A 23,678-nucleotide genomic window follows, 5' to 3' on the forward strand; every position below is an offset into this window, starting at 1 on the left:
TATGCGATAATATTTAAGCATGGTTAATGTATTATATATATCATCATTGTTCAAAGGCACATTAGCCATAAAAATAAAGTCTTGGTCTTATTTGCCCATATCCTTATCGACATTATTGGTAGGTCTAAGGAGATAAAAGCTTATACAACATGTCATTCGTTGTTGGCATCTTGAGAATTTTTTTAGATTATTTCAATCCTCACTGTCGGGCTTGATTTGATTTAGTTGCCAATTTTTCATGTTAATTTTAAAATATTGAATTCATTTTCATAAATAAATTTTGTTTTTAAAAATATTTTTCAAGTTTTATAGTTTTTCAAAATCATAAATTTTTATAATATTTTTATATCAAAAATATTTTAATAAGTTTTAATTTTAAATAATTAAAAATTAAATCTTTATAAAATAATTAAATAATTTAATGTCACATTAACCTCTACGTCATTAATTTTTCATGTCAATTATTAATTCGATTGCCACATTGCCGCTTAACGATCTGTTATAAATTTCGATGAAAATTATATTTCAAAGATTAAATTAATGAATAACTTTCGATTAAAAACTCAATTAATTTTTATTTACTTTAGCAGGAAGAGTTTTTGTTTACATTTAAACATTCTTTTGTTTAAAACTCAGAAACAATGTTTCAACTTCTTTCATAAGCATATCTAAAAAAAGCATTTGTAGATTAGTTAATATGTTGCAAATATATATTTATGTTAGATACAATAATTGATGACAAAATTACTATTTTTAAAGAATAGAGACTATTTTTTCCCCATGAATTTGACATATTATCTCAACTCAATCTTTATAGTTTTTTGTCTATTTGATTTTTTTACCGTTTTAATTTTTTTATAACACTGTTAAATTTTGATACCTCTCATTTTACAACTGCAACACATAACAATAATGACATCATCAGCTAAAAATATTTAAAGTTATCTAAAAAAATGTAAGTAATAATTTTTCAAATAAATAAAATAAAACATAAACTTTTAAATTAAAAAAGCACGGAAAATCAATCTTGATTTTTCTTTCTAAAATAAAATTCTTCAATTTTTATTAAAAATAAAATTCAAATATTTTTTCCTTACTGGTTTTCAAAAATCAAACCCTAAAACAAATTTTTAGGAAAACATTTCAAAGACAAATTAAAACCTGATTTTCGAAATCCCTTCTTAATCTCCCATTCAAATTAGTTTTCAAAGGACTAATTCAGAAATTTTCAAAGCCATAATCCTCAAAATTAAAACTTAAAAATATATTGTTTTTGACGATTGAATTTTAACTCGATTAGTTTGATTGAGCCTTAATCCTCAAAAGCAAAACTAAAAAGTATTAAAATAGTGAATGGAAAAATAGTTAGGTACCAAGTTAGGATAAAAAAACTATAAATATTAAATTGAGAGAATGTATTAAATTCAGGGCCAAATGAGTATTTAAGCCTTTTATTTTTATTTTTCTAAGATGGTAACTTGAAAACTGTTTAAAAAATTGATTTAAGAAAAACTGCTTTTAAAATTATTATATTGAACAAAAATGCATATTTGATTTTATAATAATATCAATATTCGCATGTGCTTTCGTGGAAGTAGTCGGCTACATCAGAAAAGTAAGTTGGCACGTGTGACAAATTTCTTAGAGAAAAAGAAAACTAAAAGTTTTGATTTTTTTTAAAGGAATGTAAGAAATTACGTGTGAAAGTTTGATTAATCACCTTCTTCTAAATTTAACGTTGATTAATCTCAAATTAAAGAATTGATAATTCTAATTATATTAAGGTATAATGATTAGTTCGGTTTGGGAGCCAAATTAAATTGGATAGTAAAAATGTAATTTTGTTATTTTAATATTTTACATATTTATAATTTTTAAAGGATTAAATTAAATTATTATCATTTTAGGGTTAAAGTATAATTTTATCATTACTAATTTTAAAATTATAAATTATAAAGGGCCTAAATTAAAATTTTTTCATTTTAAAGGGTCCGCCTATAAGCACCTACCTCTGCCAATGGATAAGTTTAATCTTTAATATTTATTTTTATCAATTTAATTTTTATTTTTAACTAAATTTAGTTATTAATTATTTTTAAAAAGTCATCGCTTTCTTTTAACGGAAATAATAGTTAAGATATTAATTTTAATAATATTAGCGTGATAACATGTGTGATAATTCATGTGTATTTTGTACTAAAATGACATTATTTATCTTACATGACACATTAATTTAAAGCTTTTACATACTAAATGCTTGGGTTAAGGGTTTCATCACGTAATTACAATTTTTGTGAGAGCTGCGTGGCAGGAATACACTTGATAGGATATAAATAATATAAAAAAATTTAAAATTAACATGAAATATATGTGGACTTCATGCATGATACCAAGTTTAAAATTTTAATATTTTAGTCAATATTTTCGTTAAAAAATAACGATTACTTCTTTTTAAATGGTTTATTGTCAAATGCAACTGTTTTTAAAAAATTGAGAGCTAAAATTAACTCAAAAAATAAAAAATTGAAATTGATAAAATTTTATTAAAGTATAAGGGAGTTTTTTGTCATTATCCTTTTTTGACATTACAAAAAGTTGCTTAAACGAGAAGGAAACTTGGCAGATTAATTTTTATTTTTCTGGTTAAGTTGGAAAACCAGTTGTATATTTTGAAATTGTTAATTAGGTTAAAATAGTGGATATTTAGTCGTTGACAAAAATATGTCATTGTCACAAGAATTATAAGTTATTATGAAAAAATTATTAGGTAGAAATTTCAGATAAGCACATTTTTGAAGTAACCAATATCATGTGAGAAAATAATTCGTATATTAACACGTTCATCATTTTAAGTATTATCTAGATTCAAGTAAGTATTAGTTGCCTCCTTTTATAATTAAAAAAAATTAATGTGATAAAAATTAATCCTTGATATCTATGGTTTTAGACAGATTCAATGAATCTTAGGAATAGCTTTAGTTTTTTTAAACTTGAGAAAAATTCTATTAAATAATTACATATTCAGATTTTCTGGAAAAGGAATTTCCTCTTCACATTTTTTACAAAAGAAAGGAAAGAATCCTTGTCCTTTTGTTAAAATTTAGATTTAGTTTTATGCTTCAAATCTTAAGACTTTTTTCTTTTGAATTTAAAAATATAATCTAGTTATTAATATTTTTACATTTTTTTATCAAAAGTTATCAATTTTACATGTTGATTAGATTGATTTAATATGATATAATATATAATTGATAAAAAAATATGTTAAATTAATAAATTTAAAAATAAATATCTAATTTTATCAAAATATAGGTACTGACAACTTATTATTATTTAAGGGAGAAGCTATTTGTATTTGAAAGCGAAATGTGGAAATGGAGAGGCAGAGAGCCGAAATTATTGACGCAAACTCTCCGAAACTATTGACGCAAATACTAAAGCCGAAACCAAAAGTCACTCATCCCTTCCAAACACTCCAACTTTGCGTATTGGGTTATACCAACTAAGAAAAGGCCCGGCCCAATACTCCCACCCGAACCATTTAGTTTGCCAATTACCATTCCAAGGTTAAAAATAATGTTCTTACCGCAGTTATAGCAGCAGAAGTATTACGACGAGCATTTCAAAAAAAGTTTTTTTTTTTTTTTTTTAAAATGTAATCACATGAAATACTATAATTATATGAAACATTATTCTATTACATAAATATTATACGAATCATGTAAAAACGTTTTTTTAATTATATTTATTATAAATTTTTGTGTTAAAAAAACAGCTGTTTTTAGAATTTTCCGTCAAAGCAGCTTTCAGGATTTTATTACAAGAGCTCCTACTTCCGTGGGCTGGTGTCTTTTTCTCAAACCCATCACGTTTCTAACTCATCCACATGCTTCTTTGATGTGCTGTTCTACCTTGTCACTCCCCCTTCCGTTTCTCAATAAACAAATAAATAAAATTAGTGCCCAACTAATCCTGTTGGGGTATTTCTTTTCTATTTAGATTTTTATATTGAGTTTACCAAGTTCATTCCTTTATAAATCCTTCATCATTGCCCTTTCTTCTCCCCACACATTCAAAATCCTCTCTTTTACCTTTTTATCAGAGACATGGGTTTACAGCGATCTACTATGGCGATGCTCTTGCTGATGATGTTCACTTTATCATCAGCTCTCGACATGTCGATCATATCCTACGATGAAGGCCATCCCGACAAGTCCAAGTCCAGTTGGAGAACAGACGACGAGGTTATGGTCATGTACGAGGAGTGGCTTGTGAAGCATGGAAAAGCGTACAACGGCTTGGGCGAGAAAGAGAGGAGGTTCAAGATTTTTAAGGACAATCTTAGGTTCATCGATGAACATAACGCCAATGAGAGCCACAGTTTTAAAGTTGGGTTGAACCGGTTCGCTGATCTGACCAACGATGAGTACCGAGCCATGTACTTGGGAACTAAGAAATCCAGCAACAAAGTTTCCAAGAAGAGTAATCGTTACGCGCCACGTGTGGGTGAGGAATTGCCGGCATCCATTGATTGGAGGGAGAAGGGGGCAGTGGTTCCTGTCAAAGATCAGGGAAGTTGCGGTACGTGTTCTTTAACTCCTATTGGGTTTTGAGTATTGAACTTTGTTTTAATTACCAGATCATTAATTTTAGTTGGGTCAATGCTATTCTTATTTTTTGTCTTTGATGGATTTTTGTTTGTTTAATGAAAACTACACCAAGTATCGTTTTGTGTTTTGATCTTTATTACCTTTTATTTGTCGACTGGAAATTATTTGTGTCAGTTGTACTTTCGAGGAAACTGTAAAAACTGAAAAAGACATGATCGAACAGATCAGTCCACATGAAGGCTCAGGGCCTACTCCATCCTGAAAACTGAAGTCATGGAAGAGCAATCGTGTTTGGATAAGTTGGCTGGATGTTTGTAGTTTGTACATAAATATGAAATAATTGAATCCAGTGTATTCTAATTGAGAGAATTTCGTATATGTTAAATTGCTCATAAATGTTTTGGTAAGATGTATTTACTGACCATCCGGTTTTGAATGCAGGGAGTTGCTGGGCCTTCTCAACTGTTGGAGCGGTGGAAGGGATAAACCAGATCGTTACAGGTGATCTCATATCACTCTCCGAGCAGGAGTTGGTGGATTGTGATACATCCTACAATGAAGGATGCAATGGAGGGCTCATGGATTATGCCTTTGAGTTCATTATCAAGAATGGTGGTATTGACACTGAAGAAGATTACCCTTACACAGGTCACGATGGCAGATGTGACTCCTACCGGCAGGTAGGTATTTAGTTTCAGGTTCTAAAGGGAACAAAGATGGTGTTTCATCCGGAAGGGATATGATTGCAAACTATATATTTATCTTTCCCTTCCTCATGTCTTTTTTTCTACACCTGCAGAAAATTGCCAAGGTTGTTACAATTGACTCTTATGAAGATGTTCCACAAAATAATGAGGGCGCATTGAAAAAGGCACTTGCGAGTCAACCGGTTAGCGTTGCCATTGAAGCTGGAGGCAGGGCTTTCCAGTTGTATGCATCGGTAAGAATAATGTCCTTCAAAATTACCAGTTACTGCAAAGGCCATATGTTTAGATTAACACCCATGATCCCCATTTTGCATTCGGTCATACTTAATGAAACCTAGAAATGATGATCTTCTCTAGTTGATGTTGTTTTTCGTCACCAGCTTGTCACTTATTGAAACCAAGGATTACAATATCGAATGCTTTGTGGCTAATTACTCTTGACTTTGTCAAGCCTGAGTGACTATTTAGTTAATTTCATAATTGATCACAAAGCAATTATGTCTTTGAAAATGGGGTTTGAATAATGTATTCTACTGTTCTTTTAATGTAGGGTATTTTTAACGGACTATGTGGGACACAACTAGACCATGGTGTGGTTGCTGTCGGATATGGCACAGAGAATGGTAAAGATTACTGGATCGTAAGGAACTCATGGGGTAATCAATGGGGAGAGGAAGGTTATATCAGGATGGAAAGAAATCTAGCCAATACAGCAACAGGCAAATGTGGAATTGCAATTGAGGCCTCTTATCCTATAAAAAATGGTCAAAATCCCCCTAATCCTGGCCCCTCTCCTCCATCTCCAATAAAGCCTCCTACTGTTTGCGATAATTATTACAGCTGTCCTGAAAGCAATACCTGCTGCTGTGTCTACGAGTACTATGGCTACTGCTTTGCTTGGGGGTGCTGCCCACTTGAGGCTGCCACTTGCTGTGACGACCACTACAGCTGCTGTCCTCATGACTATCCTATCTGCAACTTAAATGAAGGCACCTGCTTGATGGTATGATGAAAGGATGATTTTGCTGCATTTTGTTGTTTGAATAGCATATGATCATTTGTTTTTGGCCTATAAGTCATTAATGTTTTTGTTGCTTGCTTGAATTCGTTTTGCAGAGCAAGGGTAACCCAATGGCAGTGAAGGCACTGAGGCGCACTCCTGCTACGCCTTTCTGGGCCCATGGAAGTGTTGGCGTAAAGAACAATGCTTAAGGAGAAGCCTGGGATTTTATGCAGAAAATGATATTACAGGGAGAAGGGAACAGTGCTTGACCGATCTCCTTTGTTTTGTCATACTGCAATCCTTCCTTTCATTCTCATTTCGGCAGATGGATGGTTTATAAATGTTGCGCAGATGCCAACTATGTATATAGCTTCCTAATTAATCCATGCTGCATTTCTGAAACAGACAGAACATTGCCAATTTCTATTGTTTTCTGTATATCATGTCATTCAGCAATAACTTGCAAGAATTGATCTGTCAATCTTATCCTGCTCTTATGGTTAGTTCATTATCATTTCAATATTTTGATAGTCCTGCATGATTTTAAATTTGAAGTGGAAGATATGACAGCATTGGGAACCCTGGTTGCAGGGCATACCTCATAATTTGTTGAATCCTTTTATTTCAATAACATAATAGTATAGATTGATAAGTTGAGGACAATTAGAGGCTGAGCAGGGTATAGTGCCTCGAAACATGGAGTAGAACAAAGCTTATTACTTTTGTCCTCAAATTGCTTGTCACATTCAATCAATTGTTTCGTATAATGCAGGTTCTTTAATGATACCGGTAGATCGCATTAGTTCTACCGGTATTCCTTTGAGAAAGTAACTGATAATTCTTACAATTGAAGCATTGAATATATTTATGCATGATCAATGTCGCCTATGTTGCAATAAGTACTGCAATTTATATTTAGGTGAGGCTGTGTTTTTTCATCTTATAAAAAGGTAATGACATTAAGAACTCAAGATCAGTCCTTCAGAATTTGTTCAATGCAAACAATCTCTCTACAAAGTTCTGCCTTCTCTCAAGTTTTCTTTGGCAAGCCGACTCTTTTTTTTTTTTTCCCTTTTCCTTTTTTTCGTAGAAAAACTGAGGCCCCTTCTCTTTTTCCTTGTGGGCTTTGGCTGCTGGAATGGTGGGAGGCGTGGCTCCGGGCCTCCTCGTGGTCTTCCACAATTCTTCGGAGCTGGTCTCCTTTTTTCGAATAGGAATTTCTTGGATCTTGTCTCTGTTTTCGTTGAAGCCTTTGTTCTCATGCTGGTTCGATTTCGGTGCCTCCCAGGACCTTGCCGGTCTCGCATCTCGACCAGCATTAGTGTCACTGAATCAGACGTTCTTCTGGTGGGCTATATTGCCAATGTTTGGTTTCCTTGTCGGCATTGTGGCGATTTGGACGTCTTTTTCGGGCTTCACAATGGCATGCATGCCGTTTGGCCAATTGCGGTAACCTTTCACTTTTTACCGAAGCCCTCTCCATCTCCTCTATACTGTGACGGCGGCGTCGACTGGCAGCAGCTAGTGTTAGTCTTTTGAGACTAGTTATGGTTGGGCCAAACCTTGGGCTTTGTTATATTTTTTTCGGTTTTGTGCTTTTATACTGTAATTGGCTTTTTTCTTTTTTAGATAAATTGTATTCAAGTTACAAGATAGTTATTAAATTATCTGAAAATTTTAATTTAAATCGTTGGACTCTTAAAATTATTATTGTATGATCTTTGTTCACACAACCTGCACTAATAAAAAGTTTTCATTCCTTTCTCTTTTATAGTTCATCTTTTTCATAAAACAACTTTAAATGTCAATAATATATAAACCAAAATTCAAACAATTTTCTCTCTAATTTTTGACACTGTAATCTGGGAGTAATCTTCGGTTACAGAAATTAATTTGCCAAATTGGCAACTTCATAAAACAGAACAACAGAAAGAACATGACATAACTAAAAGTTAACAGGTCAAAAAGCATTTTTTTTTACAGGTAGCACCTCTAAAACATTCTGATCTTGACCTTACTGTTTTCCAGACCAAACAGTGCAAGCTTGAAGAAAATTATTGTAACTGATTGTTCACATTTGCTGCAGACTCAGAAAAGGTCTGAACTCTGAACAAGGACATCATGAACATGAACATTCCAATTTCACAACCGTGTTGATAAAAGGACAAAATCAAATGCCAACCAACATAAAAATAAAAATAAAAATCTAAAGCCTAGAGCACAATCAACTATAGCTAGAATCCTCACAATCAACTTGTCTCCATTGTAGATGATGGTACAGCCCTTTAATCAAGCGAGGAGGTCATTTCAACTCTTCCATTTTATCACACAAATGGAATCGAAGATTAAGAGGGCTGCTAGCAAAACCTCAAAAAATGTAGTCTGCAATTAGTGGAGGCAATCTCTGAACGTTTTTCTTGACTCAAAATAATGGTGTTTTAAGACTAAGTTACTATCTTACCTACTAAAAAGGGACCCTTTGCAACATAAATCACAACTCATTTTTCCTAAGAGTTATATAATAAGACCCAAAATATTGAAAAAGCAAAGGGGATTGGGGACCATCCACTGTGTCGGGTGGGAGGAGGGGCCAGACACCAAATGTCGTACACAACTCAATTCCAACCCCAACTCAATTATCCATCGTCATTTGATATTTCTAGGGGACCATTGCTGGAAGGGACAAGGATTAGACCATTGTGGCTGAACCCCACCCATGCCCTTATTGTGAGAGGCGTTGCCTTCAGCAATTGGCATAACCCATATAATATCTGTCTTGATTATGAAAGCACACAATCGAAAGCTATACGTTCGGAAAATTATATTAACTCCTAAGCTCGCTTTTTAGATCTAAAAGCTCAATCTTGTTTTGTTTAACTTCTTTCATATCACTTCCTTGCTTTTCGTTCCTCTCTTTTCTTCTTCTTCTGCTTCTTAAATCTCGGTTTGCTTGGATAAACACCATTATCATCAACTTCATCACCCTGACCCTGCAACTGCACATTCGTGTGTATAAGGGTTGTTTTTAGTAGTAAACTAATGGAAAATCATACTGAGTTAGTTGGTAAGTCTATACAATATAATCAGCCAGCTTATTACATTTTATTAAGTATTTCTAATATTTTATAGACATGGGCACATGAAAGGGGTGCAAAAACAGCTAAGTGAGCAAAAAGAAGACCAATCATATCTTTTGATAGTAATATAGTTGATTATCCTAATTACTTAAAGCTTTAGAATGTTTTTTCCTCATCAGTCTTTGAGAGGTCCAAATCCTAGTTCTACTACAGCATCATCTTGTAGCACTAAATTAGCTTTTACAGTTCTTGGCTTCTCCTCATCAGCAGCTTCCAATTGATTTGAAGCTTCTATTTTTGTCTCAGCAATGGGAACTTCACCTAACGAACCTCCATTATCGGCCTTTCCTCTTTGGTTTGTATTGTTGGTCTGGTTGATGATGTTTATTTCAGGAGGTTCGCTAACGCTATAAGATGGGATGACAGAAGGCAGCTTGGATAACAAAGCTCCAAGACTGCAAGACACAGTAGGAAGAAGGGGTGGAATTGACCAAAAGGGTGGTCCTATAATGCCATTTTGTGGGCTGTTCCAACCTAAGTTGATGGACTTGATTGGAGAATCCTCGGGTCTTTCTTCGATCAATCTTTTTGTTCCGCCAAACTGGCGTTTGTCATCATGACAGATGGTTGTTGTTTCATGGTGTTCAGGCATCTGGTTATTTGGTTTAAGGGCGTACGGATGTTGAATCGGCAAGTATGGTCTTTGAATGGCGAATACACCAGGTATACTCTGGAGATAGCTGAATTTCCTCTGTACGCTGATCACCAGATTAAGATCTTCCACCATCTGAAAAACCCCATCACTCATTGACTGACTTAAAAGCCAAAAATAATATATCCAAAGAAAAAAAAGGGAAAAAGAAAGGGAGACCTTGTCCAATGAACCAAGTTGAATGATCCCTTCTCTGACAGAAATGATGGCAATTGTCTGTAAATCAACAGAAACTTTAATGAGCTTTTGAATGGAACTACGGCAGCGGTTCTTACAGTTAGAATTCTCTTTTCACATTGTTTACTTTCTGTAGTTACCAACCTGAATGCCTGAATTGAACTGTGATGTCCATGCCTTTGGCTGCTGCATAAAGGATAAAAAAAGAAACTGGTAAATCAGATTACAAGAAAAAGTACATTCACTTATGAGGACAAAAGAAACTAGTAGACGTGTTATCTTACAGGTTCAATAGACATATTCCAGGAGGAGATGAAGCCTGGATCATTTTCATTTGGGATTTCTTTATGCACCCATTTGTGACTGTTATCTGCTGCAATTTTCCCTACTAATCTGTAATCAAGGTGCCATTAACTTCACCATTCAGGTCTTCAAATTTCTATAAGGAATTTTAACGATAATTAAAGTAATTCTCACCCTTCTCCATAGTTATAAACTTCATGTGACATTTTGAAGAAAATATCAGCTCCAAACCTTCCCTTTACATAACCACTTCCAGCACGCTCACATTCATGGAAATCACAAAACCCATCTTCCCATACAAGAATCCTATAACACAAAGCCATTCAAGAGTTTAAAATTGAACAAAAATCAAACATGGCTTGTACAACAAAAAAGAGAAAAATAACTGAGTTGACCAGTTTCTTTTGTTTCCTTTGGAACGATCAAGTGCACTCCCTCCATAATCCCACCTGCAAGAGAGCAATTTGATTACCTAGTGAACGTTAGACAAATTGGTTATCACTTGGTTTCGACATTAAAGACTCTGCTGAAGCGATCAAACATGTTGGCACTTGACATTTACTAGTAAGTTCTTACTTTGGTGGTGGATAATTTCGAGGCAGTATCCTCCAAAACACTGCATAAACCCACTTTGATGAAGAAGAAGAAGAAGAAGAATCTGAATATGAACACAAGCTCCGTAGCGTGTGCTGCAAGAGACAGTTAAGCATTGGAAGTCCAGCTTCCATTGTCACTCACAAAATTAGAGAGTGAGAAGAGAAAAGAAGAGAAGAGAGTTGCCAGCGGACAAAGAGTCCTAGTTAAAGTTGCACATATAGAAGGCAAGAACAAAATAAAAGCATAGCCACATTCCAAACGCAGGACAGTTCAGTGTAAGCAACACGCTCCAATTAAAGTGATTTTGATGGAGGGACCGGTTTCATTTATGGTTTGATTCAATACTTGAAATGTAAGAGAAAGGACAGGTTTCAACACCCTCAAAACCAAATTGTTGGCGAGTTTAATACACTCTCCCTACTAAGGGTAAGGACTTGGGGATGGGATTTCTTGAGCAGACAGGTTCCCCACGGAAGCTTCTTTAATTTTGTGTCTTTCCTTAAGAGAGCATAATGGACAAATATGAAACAGCATCAAACAGTTGGTTTTAATAATTCTGTTTGAGTAGGAAATGATAATGTCAAGAGTTTTTTTGTGGGATTATCTCACCATGCAAACTCCGGTAGTTTGCAACTGATAATAATAATATGAGGAATGAAGGCAATATGAGAATTGGGATCTTCTTTCTTTCCATTTTCCCGGGAACCAACCACTATCTTTTATTTTCTTGTATTTAGGATCTATTTAATTAAACTGAATGCAAGAACATTCAATCAGATGGATTGAGCCTCAATGCTTTATCAGCCTCAAATTGAAGTGCCAAAAAAGTCAAAGAAAAAGATTCCCCATTTGTGTTCTCGAATAGCTTGAAATTTCATTTTGAAAATGTTTGTTCCACAAATATATAAGACAAGAATATACCCCATTGTACCAAATATTTTGATTCTGAAAAGCTTAAAATGCTTTTCACAGCTAAAAATTACAGTTCATGTTCATTTTCAAATTAACAGGTGAAAAATAAATCCACAGTCTAAATGATGTGAAGATTATGCTACTGAACAGCTAGAAAACTTTTTAACATTTCTTCTTAGAAATTTATAATTGATTTTCTGAGAAAGGCACTTCATTTGGTAACAACCCCAAGGAAAATAATGTGTTTGTTTGATTATAAAAGCCTTGCTTACCCTGAAATTAGAGCTATGATGAAGTATGAATCTATTTAAAGGGTTAAAGAAAGTGATGTAGCAACAAGCATTTCGAAACATCTTTAAAGTGTCCTTTTTTTTCCTACTTTTATTCTAACAATATTCGATATCACTATACATGTTTGTCCATCGTTGTAGTTGGATTGATCCTAAAAGTTTGATTGATGGGTCTTATGAATCAATAATGCTAATGACAGGATTATTGACCTATCAACTTTCTAACCTCATAGCTGGCTATGTTAAATGGCCATTAACCTGAACCTGAACCTGAACCTGGCCCAACATCCCAGTGGATGGAAAATGATACAAGTTAATAGATCTTCAAACAATAAAAAAATATCACTGTTCTGATATATGGAATCCAGGTTCTTATATGTCATAACTACAGTATTTCTCTAGTTCTAAGAGCCGAAAAAGTTTCAATCTTCATCTTCAGCAAGGTCATCCAAAATGGCATCTGCAAAGACCATAGTGAATATTGCAGGTTTCCGATTGAAGATTTGTGTTTTACTTAAGACAAATTCCTTTAGTTAGCCATGGTGCATCATCAATATAGCTATTAGCTAGTAAAGCAGTCAAGAAACCACTTCATGCATTTTCTTAAAACTCTGGTAAATTATTACAGATGATCCAAAACGCTAACAAAGCTTTCAATTTCAACGTCTTAAAGCAAAAAAAAAAAAAAAAAAGAAGAAGAAGAAGAAGAAAGAAAGAAAGAAAGAAAGAACAAATCTGAATGAAATCTTATTTATTATAACTTTCTGTAAATAAAAAAAAAAAAGTGGTCCTCTAGGCTCTAGCAATCCTTTTTAATTACTGAGAGTGCTACATCATGCTTCATGAACACGTCCCACTCACCTTTTGCAATGTCCTGGTGTAGCGCATCAACTTGTTTAACTGGACTCCATTCACATTGCTGCACTCCATCAAAAAGGAAAATTTACCCACTGTAATTTACATATAGCTGCTGCGATATGTTGGTTGAAAGACAATAGAGAGTGATTCAAAGTGAGACAGGAAGTTAATGGTTTTTCATTCAGAAATTGAAGTAATAATTGCAGAGGATTTGGATCAAGTTGAATAGGGGTGGTGGCATGCACGGTGGGGGCAGGTAAAAAGATTGACAGCTACAATTAGTAAGGCAAAAGAACATCCCAACTCTTTCTAAAAGGACATTTAGGGCCATGGCCCTGCCCACTCCACTCCTACAATTATCACTCCTTTCCTTGCCTTTCCTTATCTCTTTGGATTGAACAGTCCAACAACCCACCTCTCATTGTTGCAAACCCACTGTCCTAAATCTCATCAAAACTATGACTCCATCAAAAAAAAAAAAGATCTTTACTATTTCTTAACCTCATTCTCTATGTTCCTATGCCCTGCCACACACTTTACTGAAAAATTTGTTAGTCGCTTACTATCACTAATTGACCATCACAATTTAAAGCTTCAACAGGTTTAAGGTTGCACCAGGATGTAAAGGATATGCCAAGCTTAAGTACTCATAACAAAATAAGTAATAACATTTCCTACTGTAGAAATGGTTGTGATTCCAGCTAAAGCGTACCTGCCCAAATCTTTTGTTGACTTTATAAAATATATAGACCGGGACTTGGGTTTCTTTTAATTATACTCAAAATCTGCAAGTTTTTCAATGTCATGAATGCTTAATTTCCTACCTAGGTCCACCTCTTCATATGATCAAATAGAGCCAAAATAATATACTAATAAAGAAACTAAACCTCAGCAGCACCAGACAAAACTGTGTTTGTGCCCAATGCCTAAGAAGCATCTTTGGGTATCAATAAAAGCGACCATTCGTTAAAGCAAAGAAGTAGAAACGTAGAATTAAATGCTGGGGAAGTTCCAAAATTTGTAGTTTTATGGTATCTACAATGCTTTGCAGAGTATTCGAATTTCATCAAATAACAAACTCCAGCTATTCATGATGGGGTACAGTGCTTTATTTTCTCCTACATGCAGCAGTTTTTTCTTTTCTTTGAAAGAAATGACCTATCACATAGTTACAAAAGTTGCTTCTCTCATGGAGAAATTCCATTGAAAGTGGTATTAAAAACTCAATTCTTAAAGACTTGAACATTAAATGGTGTAACCTACCAGGGTCCTGGAGCCTCCCGTTTGGGTGGTAGATAAGACTAGAGCCACTTCCACTCCAATTTACAACAGCTCAAAACAGAGAAAGAACCGCAATGACTTGAAACTACGTACAAGGATGCAATTATAACAGCTACAAGTACTTGAAAGAAAAAAAATATCACCAAAGGCAAGATAAGGATTATTAAATGATGTACTTTAGAACGATGTTGATTCGGGAACTTGCTTTCACTGGGATGAGGGGGGGGGGGGGGGCAGAAGAATTATAACAGTGTATCTAAAATTTATAAATGGTTCATAAATGTCACCTCATAGTTAAGATCAGCTAGTAAATCATGTAACAGGGGCTGCGAGATGTCAAATCGAATGAAAATTTTGTGCAGAAAAATAGGACATTGTTGTCTGGTTGAGAAATCATGGAACATGGCCTATAGGTAACCGCTTAATTCTTTATGACCTCGAAATACAGCAGCCTAGCTTGAACCAATGGCAATATAGGCTGAGGAGAAGTGATAGAAAAGTATCGGGCTTTTCTAGCTTTTTCTTTAGCCCAGACAAGAATGGCCGAACTCCGAAAGAAACCGCACAGATATCCGATAAAACTTAGGCCAAATGGCAACTTCCAGCCCGGATTTTTTGTTGAGACTTTAACACAACTATGGAAATTTTTAGAGTATATGAATATAATGATTTATTTGTCCTTTAACTTGATTAAAAAAATATTTTAGTCTTTTATTTAATTTTTTGTTTTAATTTTTAGATTTATGTTGCTTATCAATTTATTTTAAAATGGATGGAAAAATTAATTTGTTGACATGTATTGTTAAATAAGTAATTAATTAATTTTAAAATTAAAAAATTAATAAAATGTACAAATTATTTAAAAAATAAAAATTATTAAAAAAATTTTAATTTTTAAAAGGTTAACGTGGCATACACATGGGCTACCACCTGGGTGCCATGTCAATAAAATTAATATCCGTTAACTTTTCCATCTATTTTGGGTGATTTAATGATTCATGTTAAAGGCTAAAAGCGACAAAAAATTAAATAAAGGGTTAAAATATTTTTTTTGTAAAGTTGGAGGACCAAATCAGTCATTATGCCTATAAAATTTAAGCATAATGTCAAATTTAGCCCTTAATGTTTACATATTTTTATTAATTTGGTCTCTTTTTTTTTCGATCTAAATTTGGCACAACATTTTTTAAAAAAAGGTTGAATTTTGCTATTAACCTTTCGAAAAGAGTTGAATTGTTATTTTTTTTATTGAAAATGCTAACTAAAATATTAAATCTATGAACTTGACAACCAACATGGCAATCTACATGTGTTTCATACTAATTTTTTAAAAATTTTAAATTATTTGTTGACGTGACTTATAAGTCAAATAATGTCATGTCAGCATGAAGTATATGTGAACTATCACATGAGTTATCACGCCAATATCATTAAAAATTTAAAGATTTAAGTAGGATTTTCGTTAAAAAAAACAAATTTATTTTTTTTAAAAGGTATTAATGATCAAATTTAGCTAAAAAAAATGTAAGGACCAAATTGACAAAAAATGTAAATATTAAAATCTCCCCAATATCTATCATCTAAAAATGGTATCATTTAACATATGTGGTAGTAGACTGAAAAAAAAAAAACATTTGTGGTAGTCGTTAATTTAGAATTGATGATAAGTGCAATAAGTTCTTCTCCAGGAATAATAATATATTTCCTTGGTCAATGATGCCAACTTTTATCTGAAGATAAGGGAGCTTTGGACGAGTTAATGCCTAGCAACACCCCTCAATCGACAAACAAAACTGAGTTGAGCTGGCATGCTGTTTTTGACAATATGGCCATTGACTTCCCCCGTTTACCCGAAACGAGTTTACCCGAAACGCTTCATTGTCAACTTTGGAGGAGGAAGATAACAAGCAATCACCCCCTACTGCACCCTTTCACCCGTTGACTTTCCCCGCTTTGCGACTTGCAATAGGATTTAATCATTAAATGGTTATATTTGTAATTGTTAGTTCAATGGTGTTCTTGTTTTTTAAAACTTTCCTGTTGAGGGTTTATTAATACTAAAGTTTACTACGTTAGGCTTTTTTTAATCTTTCATGCAGTGGAGATGCTTCTCCTCATAGCACTCGTTTATCCTACACGCTTTCTGCAAGTTGTTGGCTTTTCCCATGAAAAGAAAAATTCAAAGCGCCCCTTGGTTAATATTTAGTACAACTAACATGAATGACTAAAACAGTTTCGTCAACCCTTAGCCAAATGAGGATATTTCCTCCAACCCCTATAAATATATATACCAGTAGTAGGAAGTCGTACATTTTATATTTTCATACTAAAATGCAGGGTTTAGTTCAGTTCAGGATACAGTAGTTTCATACTAGAATTCATGTCGATCTCTGGAATCCATGGCCTGCCATTAGAGGTTACAGGTATGATGCATATGATTTACCTTGTTTCCCAATCGGCATTGCTATTAGCTTCTTATATTCTCATATCACTTTGCAGTTGTTGGATGTTACAACTTGGAAGACAAAGAATGGGTATCAAGGCAGGATCCTTATGTTTGTCTTGAATATGGGAGTGCCAGGTACCGAACCAAAACCTGCACAGGTAAATTAATCCGTCTCTCTTTGGTGTTCGGCTTGCTAATTAAGCATATGACAGCAAAGTCAACATTTTGCTTCGAGTAATAAAGGTCGTAAGTTAACGAATGTTGTTAGATGGAGGGAAGAACCCTACTTTCCAAGAGAAGTTCATTTTCACACTCATTGAAGGGCTAAGGGAGTTGAATGTGGCGGTTTGGAACAGCAACACTCTGGTTGCTGATGATCTTATTGGCACTGGAAGGTAAACCTCACTCTATACTGATTTAATTCAGAAATAATACAAAGTCCCTAAACTCTTAAACCAGTTATTGCGCACTTCACAGGATTCAACTCCACAAAGTTCTTTCCCAGGGTTTTGAAGATTGCACCTGGCCTCTTCAAAGCAAAACCGGCAGGTTAAATAGAAGCTTATGTATAGGGTTTATAACCATGGCAAATTCACATCTCTGATAGATTTCTTTTGGTACAGGCATTCAGGAGAAGTCAGACTCATAATGCACTACCCCAATGCCCAAGTAAGTTCCATATATATTTGTAAAATCCTATCGAATAATGCAAACACAAATATAAACCTGATCATGTAACCATGGTTTTCAATTGTAGCAACCCCAAAAGTTCAAGACAAAAGGAGCTCCATCGTTTCCTGAATATGCACCATCAGCCCCCTTCACCCAGGTCTTACCATACAGTCATCCACCAGCAGCACTATATCCGAGTACGATGCCATATGCAACCCCTCCATTGTCTTACAATTCATATCCTCCGCCTAGTACAGCAACGTATCAGCCATCTCCATACGCTGGTTATCCTCCACAGGCCCCTTCTGCGAGCTATCCTCCACAAGTATACCCACCTCCCCCTCAGCCATCAACTTATTATCCACCAGGTACATTTTTGTTAGCTATAATACTTGCGCACTTTGTCTTTCTAAGCTGCTACGAATCCCTAAAAGTAAAAATATTTTCAAGAGCTTGAAACTTATCCCATTCTCATGTTTTTGTCTGTTGCTTTATCTGAATTCATTTTTTTATGGTTGCTTGCTGCAGCTCCGACTGCAATCTATCCTCCGCCGCCCTATTGAGCTCTTTTTTCACTAATGTCATGCAAAGCTGAGAGAAATCATTGCGTTGAGCCACAATGGCTTTGTAATTGTGCTGATTTCTGCGGAGAATTCCATTGCGTTGTATGAAAATAATTCCCCTTTTTTAAATCTGTATTTCAAAAAAATCTCTCGGTTGTTACTGAAAATTTGGTTTCTTTGAATTCACTGCTTGTCTGCAATTCCAGATAATAAAAAGCAGTTTTCTCAACTTGATGTTGAGCTTCCTGGTTTTTCTCCTACGTGAAGTTTGCTTATTGTTATTTTTTACAAACAAAGAATGTTCAAAGTGATTATAGATTGGTGAATGAGCAAAGCATAGGCATGTGGATTATTCTTAAGTACTTAATTAAAACAAGAGGTTGGAAAAGCCCATGGATTGCAGCTTCACTATGAGAAAGAAGAAATATATAAATGAAGGATTAATGGCATTCTATAAGTTGGAAATCATTTATTAGTATAAATTAATACCACAATAATTCATCTAAAATAGCATCCTTATATTAATATTTATTAAAATCATATATTTTACAAGATCTACATTTTTGAATTTATTATAGAATAATCAATTTACATTATATAAATTCTTTAACTATTACATTTACTATACTATTATTGTTACAGATAATATTTTAAGTAAGCACTGTATTACATTACATTATAGTCATAAAACGATTTACATTTTATTTCCCTCTAATTTTGCTTTTGTAGATTTTAACGTCAACAATAATAATAATAACTCAAAAATGTGAAGTATATATTAATTATTTTTCAAGTATTTTAATTTTTAAATTTAATACTTTTTTTATAATTTAATATTTAAATTAAAAAATGAAGTGAATATTATATTAATTTTAATTTTTTAAAGTATCTACTAGAGCAAGTCCGGTGACAATATTATATTAATTTTTAATTAAAACTTGAAAATGAATAATTAAAAAAATTAATTAATTATAAAAAGTGTATATTTAAAATTTAAAATGAATAATGTGAACATTCTATTAGTTTTAATTAAAACTTGAAAAGAGAATATTTTAATGTCAACAAAAAAAACTCAAAAAAGTGAAGTATATATTAATTATTTTTCAAATAATTTAAATTTTAAATTTTGAAAAAAATTGAAGTGAAATGAATATTATATTAAATTTAATTAAAACATGAAAATAACAAAATTAACGTCAACAACAATAATTTTCATGAAATCATACACCAATAAAATTATTTGATAATTTAATTTAATAAAATAAAACTAATTACATATTTAATAATTATTTCAAAAATTATCAAGTGTGTATACCTCTTTCATTATTTATAATTTTAAAGTTAATGTTTTTATAGATAAATTATATGAAAATAATAGATTTACATGACATCATTATACATAAGTTAATATGTTTACAACAAAACATTTTGAAATAAAAGGAAGGTTAAGTTAACGAATATTTAAATTAAACTTAAATTCTCGAAATTTGATAAATACGTATATTAAAATAAATCCCAAATTAAAATATACCATTAAATTATTTTATATCTCAAATTTTAAATTTTAATTCTTATATTTTTATTTTTATGAATTTAGATACTTTATTTTTAGATTTTAAAATTTAAGTATTACTATCAACTATGTTAAATTTGTTGGTGTGAGATTTTAAAATTTAAAAAAAACTTCACTTGGTAATCATCTGAAAAGTTAAGGGACTAAATTATAGGGATTAAATTATAAATTTTGGAAGAGTACAAGGATTATGGCACATTTTAATAAAATCCAACTAGGGATTGAATCTGAAACTTATACATAGTACTGTGAGTAGTAGAAGAATTTAACCTTTTATTTTCCTACTAATGAAAGGAAAAGCAAACATTGGATTTCGCACTAGATACCTACTCTGTTTCCGTATTGATTAATTAAGGCGGCCTTCATTAAACTCAAAGAAGAAACAGAAAGGCTGAAAAAGCATAGCGAAGGAGAGAAGCAAAAACAAAAAGAAATGGATTACCTAGGAATCGATCTTAGCTGCGCCATTGGATCTCTAAAAGATGGCAATTTCCCTCCCAAGGACTGTTTGTTGCCTCTCATCTCCAAGCTCCTCGGCTACGCCATCGTCGCCGCTTCCACCACCGTCAAACTCCCTCAGGTCTCTTTCTCTTTTTCCCTTCCTTTCTTTACCTTACTCTTCTTTCTGCTTGCCGGTTTGGGTTTTTCCTTTTCTTTTTAAAGATCAATTTTTTAGTTAAACTTTCCGAGGATTTTTTTTTTACTGCTAAAAATTTGTTTAGATCGTTTAGTTTTCATGTAAACCAGTGATCTTGTATGTAGGAATGAGATCAATAAACCAATCTTATCTGCTTTCTGCACAGAGATCAGTTACTGTCTTTGCTTATAAAGCGTTGCTTGATCTTTTCAACTTCTAATAATGCTCTTATGGTTGTAACCGTTGCAGATATTGAAAATTGTGAACCATAAAAGTGTTAGAGGGCTTAGTCTTATAGCCTTTGAGCTTGAAGTAGTTGGTTATACCATTGCTTTGGCGTATTGCCTTCACAACGGACTACCCTTTTCAGCTTATGGGGAATTGGTATTTCTTTTGATCCAAGGTAAATCTAGCCTCTCTTTTTTTCTGTTGTTGTTACTGTGAACTTTGCTTGCGAGTAGAAGAATTTAAATATCCATGGTGATCTCTTTAAAAAGATAATGGGAACTGGAGTCATGTTTCTTATTCACTGTTAGCTTTGGATGATACCATTTGGTGCATGCTAATGAAAACATGATTTGATTTGATTTGTTTTGTGTAACATGCATGTTAATTTCTTGCTGTCACAAACTAGTTTCATGTTGCCTTACTCCCATTTTCCCCTGCTGCTTTGTGTCTTGTGGTACATGTGCATGCTTGTGGATAAATTAGAAGTAGAATTTGAGAAATTAATATACCATGCGTACATTATAATTGAAACCAATACGTATATTTCCTGAACTTGTTAAGCATTCTATTTCAAAGATATGGTAGCAGACTTCATATCTTCACATCATAACAAACATTTTTTTTTTGGTTTGTTTGGGTTTTTTCACCTTCATGCATCCTTTTATATTCGGTAATGCCAATATTGCATCTTGAAAATGTTTGATCTGATTTTTCTTCTGTTACAGCCCTAATCTTAGTTGCTGTTATTTACTACTATTCAAAACCCGTGGGCATCACGACCTGGATCAGGGCACTGCTGTATCCTGCTTGTTTCTCTGTTAATTTTCCTTTTTCCTTCTGTTTTTTTTTTTTTTTTAATCTGCAGGAAATATGTATGTTCTCTTAACATGATGGTATTTCAGATATTGTGCTGTAGCACCAACAATCTTAGCTGGCCAAATTGATCCTATTCTTTTTGAAGCTCTATATGTGAGTAGCATCTTTCACAGTCCATATTGTATCTTGAAAACATTGTTGAACATGTAGCGTCTTGTGCTCCTTTTTGTCCTTTACCTTGTTTCTGTCATCAACTTATGGTTATGGGTATACTATTATTAGCTCATATTCATCTCTTAATATTTAGATTTTAGAAGCTTTAATATGGCTTTGCAAGGCTAACACTAATAATGTGGATATGACCTGCTACAGGCATCCCAGCATGCAATATTTTTCTTTGCCAGGGTGCCACAAATATGGAAGAACTTTTCTGTAAGTATAACTTGAATTCCATATTGGATTTTTTATCCCGCTCTTGAACTGTACAAATTTTTCCATAAATTTCCGTATCAATTAGGCAGAAGGAATCTGTAAACCTTTATCTGATATATATTTTACAACCGTCACTTGATATGCATAAGGCTTTGATTCTTGTCATTCCCGTTTTTGCATTTACATGCTTGTCTGCTCATCATGGGGCTCAGGGTTGGTATGAAAGATGGAAATGAGTGAGGATGAAAATTTTGTTAATCAAATGGATAAGATTCAGTTACATTCTTATTTTGTAGCTTAGCCATTAGATTAACAAATTCTCCGTCCACATTCCTTACCATCCTTCATATTGTGCAAAACCTAAATGCTGTAACAGTTATAACGTGTAAAAAGTAGTTGCTTATTTTTGCTCAAAGTGATCTACTGTTTTCATTTTGAAAACATAGTGTGTAGGATGATGGGAAATCATATATATCAGTTCCTGTAGCACAGTTGCATCACGCTAATTTGTGTCAGTTTCCACAACACTTCAGCTTACTTTCTTATTCATATCCCTCAGCTGTAACTTTGTTCTACTTTTAAGCAATCTGTATATCCTTTTAGCTAATTCTGTAGTTTTGTTAATGAATTATTTTTTGAGCAGAACAAAAGCACTGGGGAGCTCAGTTTCTTAACATGCTTAATGAATGTTGCTGGCTCGCTTGGTAAGTACATATTGTTCTCAGAGGTAGTGTTTTTGTAACCAATGGCAAGGCAGAAGCAAAGCTCATTTGATGTGTTTCTGTTGCAGTGAGAGTATTTACCAGCCTCCAGGAAAAAGCACCAACAATGGGTATCCTTTTTCTATTGTACTCGCATATTCTTGAAAGATTTTTATACACTTAATTAAAACATTTCCATGATTTATTGTTTCTTCTATTCTCCATTCTCCTTTGGTTAAATCAGTTATCGGTTATCGGTTATTAGATTTCATAACTGAACTGACTGACTTAGCATATATTATTTTTTAATTGTTTTAAATGTATTAATAATATAAAATATAATTTTAAAAGGAATTTTAAAAAATAAATCAGTTAGGTCGGTTAAGTATAGAAACCCGACCAACTTAACTGTAGGTCATTTTAGTCTTCTGTTTTTGGGGGGCATGTGGACTCATCAGTAAACATGGTATGTTATGAAAAACTGCATGACACCGTTGGTTTGATGCATTTGATGCCCTTGACTCCCTTGAAGTTCTTTTGGGCTCTGTACTTGGGATTGCAACAAATGGCGCAGTCCTGAGTCAAATTATTCTCTATTGGAATTCACAAGTGCCGAAGGAGAAGAAAGCAGAGTAAATTGATACCATGTCAGAGTCAGAAGTAGGAGGAGGTTAAGATTGGTGCAATTGGTGATCATCGGATGTATGTATTACCAAGAAAATATCATCAACTTATAGTTGACACTATGAATTGGCAAATCTTGTAGATGATTCATTTTAGATATTAGTAAATGGGATTCTTCTGCTTTTATGTGCTTTCTTTAGGAGTTGATATGAATCACGCTGCATTTGCCTGTTGGTTAGTATTATTTTCATTTTATGTTGAATATTTGATATCATCTATCACCATCCATTTATTTTTAATTACTCTCTCTAACCATATTTTATATTCCTTCAATACATAAATGAATTTCATGGTAAAGTAATAGAATAGATCACATGGAGTGGAGAAGTATTTGAAGCGTGAATTCTATGCCTAGATAAGTGTTCACCAAGTGTTTGGAACGGTCAAATGGGCTTCAAA

At 33.3% G+C, this 23,678-nt stretch overlaps 4 protein-coding genes and 1 long non-coding RNA gene across 5 annotated transcripts; 3 read left to right on the plus strand and 2 right to left on the minus strand.

The window, feature by feature from the left end:
• The first annotated feature begins 3,771 nt into the window (after window positions 1-3,771).
• Window positions 3,772-6,842, plus strand: LOC108453363 (cysteine proteinase mucunain-like). Its single transcript, XM_017751428.2, has 5 exons — window positions 3,772-4,581; window positions 5,052-5,290; window positions 5,410-5,550; window positions 5,868-6,320; window positions 6,434-6,842. The coding sequence occupies exons 1-5, from the start codon at window positions 4,107-4,109 to the stop codon at window positions 6,527-6,529; spliced, it is 1,404 nt and encodes a 467-aa protein (XP_017606917.1). The 5' UTR covers window positions 3,772-4,106; the 3' UTR covers window positions 6,530-6,842.
• A 1,532-nt stretch (window positions 6,843-8,374) lies between these two features.
• Window positions 8,375-11,555, minus strand: LOC108450787 (uncharacterized). Its single transcript, XM_017748554.2, has 7 exons — window positions 11,166-11,555; window positions 10,985-11,038; window positions 10,764-10,895; window positions 10,571-10,679; window positions 10,431-10,472; window positions 10,269-10,325; window positions 8,375-10,184 (listed from the first exon to the last, which is right to left on the minus strand). The coding sequence occupies exons 1-7, from the start codon at window positions 11,315-11,317 to the stop codon at window positions 9,573-9,575; spliced, it is 1,158 nt and encodes a 385-aa protein (XP_017604043.1). The 5' UTR covers window positions 11,318-11,555; the 3' UTR covers window positions 8,375-9,572.
• Window positions 11,556-13,124: 1,569 nt separating this feature from the next.
• Window positions 13,125-14,738, minus strand: LOC128293294 (uncharacterized). Its single transcript, XR_008283464.1, has 2 exons — window positions 14,510-14,738; window positions 13,125-13,307 (listed from the first exon to the last, which is right to left on the minus strand). It is a non-coding gene; the product is annotated as an uncharacterized LOC128293294 (long non-coding RNA).
• A 2,095-nt stretch (window positions 14,739-16,833) lies between these two features.
• LOC108452444 (extensin-like) lies at window positions 16,834-18,431 on the plus strand. The gene is made up of 7 exons (XM_017750234.2): window positions 16,834-16,950; window positions 17,027-17,131; window positions 17,242-17,368; window positions 17,451-17,522; window positions 17,597-17,642; window positions 17,731-18,013; window positions 18,174-18,431. The coding sequence occupies exons 1-7, from the start codon at window positions 16,908-16,910 to the stop codon at window positions 18,206-18,208; spliced, it is 711 nt and encodes a 236-aa protein (XP_017605723.1). The 5' UTR covers window positions 16,834-16,907; the 3' UTR covers window positions 18,209-18,431.
• Window positions 18,432-20,077: 1,646 nt separating this feature from the next.
• On the plus strand, window positions 20,078-23,518 carry LOC108450316 (mannose-P-dolichol utilization defect 1 protein homolog 2). Its single transcript, XM_017747879.2, has 8 exons — window positions 20,078-20,361; window positions 20,668-20,821; window positions 21,372-21,444; window positions 21,549-21,615; window positions 21,835-21,894; window positions 22,538-22,598; window positions 22,685-22,726; window positions 23,128-23,518. Exons 1-8 carry the CDS (start codon window positions 20,215-20,217, stop codon window positions 23,229-23,231), a joined length of 708 nt encoding a protein of 235 aa, XP_017603368.1. The 5' UTR covers window positions 20,078-20,214; the 3' UTR covers window positions 23,232-23,518.
• Window positions 23,519-23,678: the final 160 nt, after the last annotated feature.

The sequence above is a fragment of the Gossypium arboreum genome, chromosome 5, assembly GCF_025698485.1.
Source record: "Gossypium arboreum isolate Shixiya-1 chromosome 5, ASM2569848v2, whole genome shotgun sequence".
NCBI classification, from domain to species: domain Eukaryota; kingdom Viridiplantae; phylum Streptophyta; class Magnoliopsida; order Malvales; family Malvaceae; genus Gossypium; species Gossypium arboreum.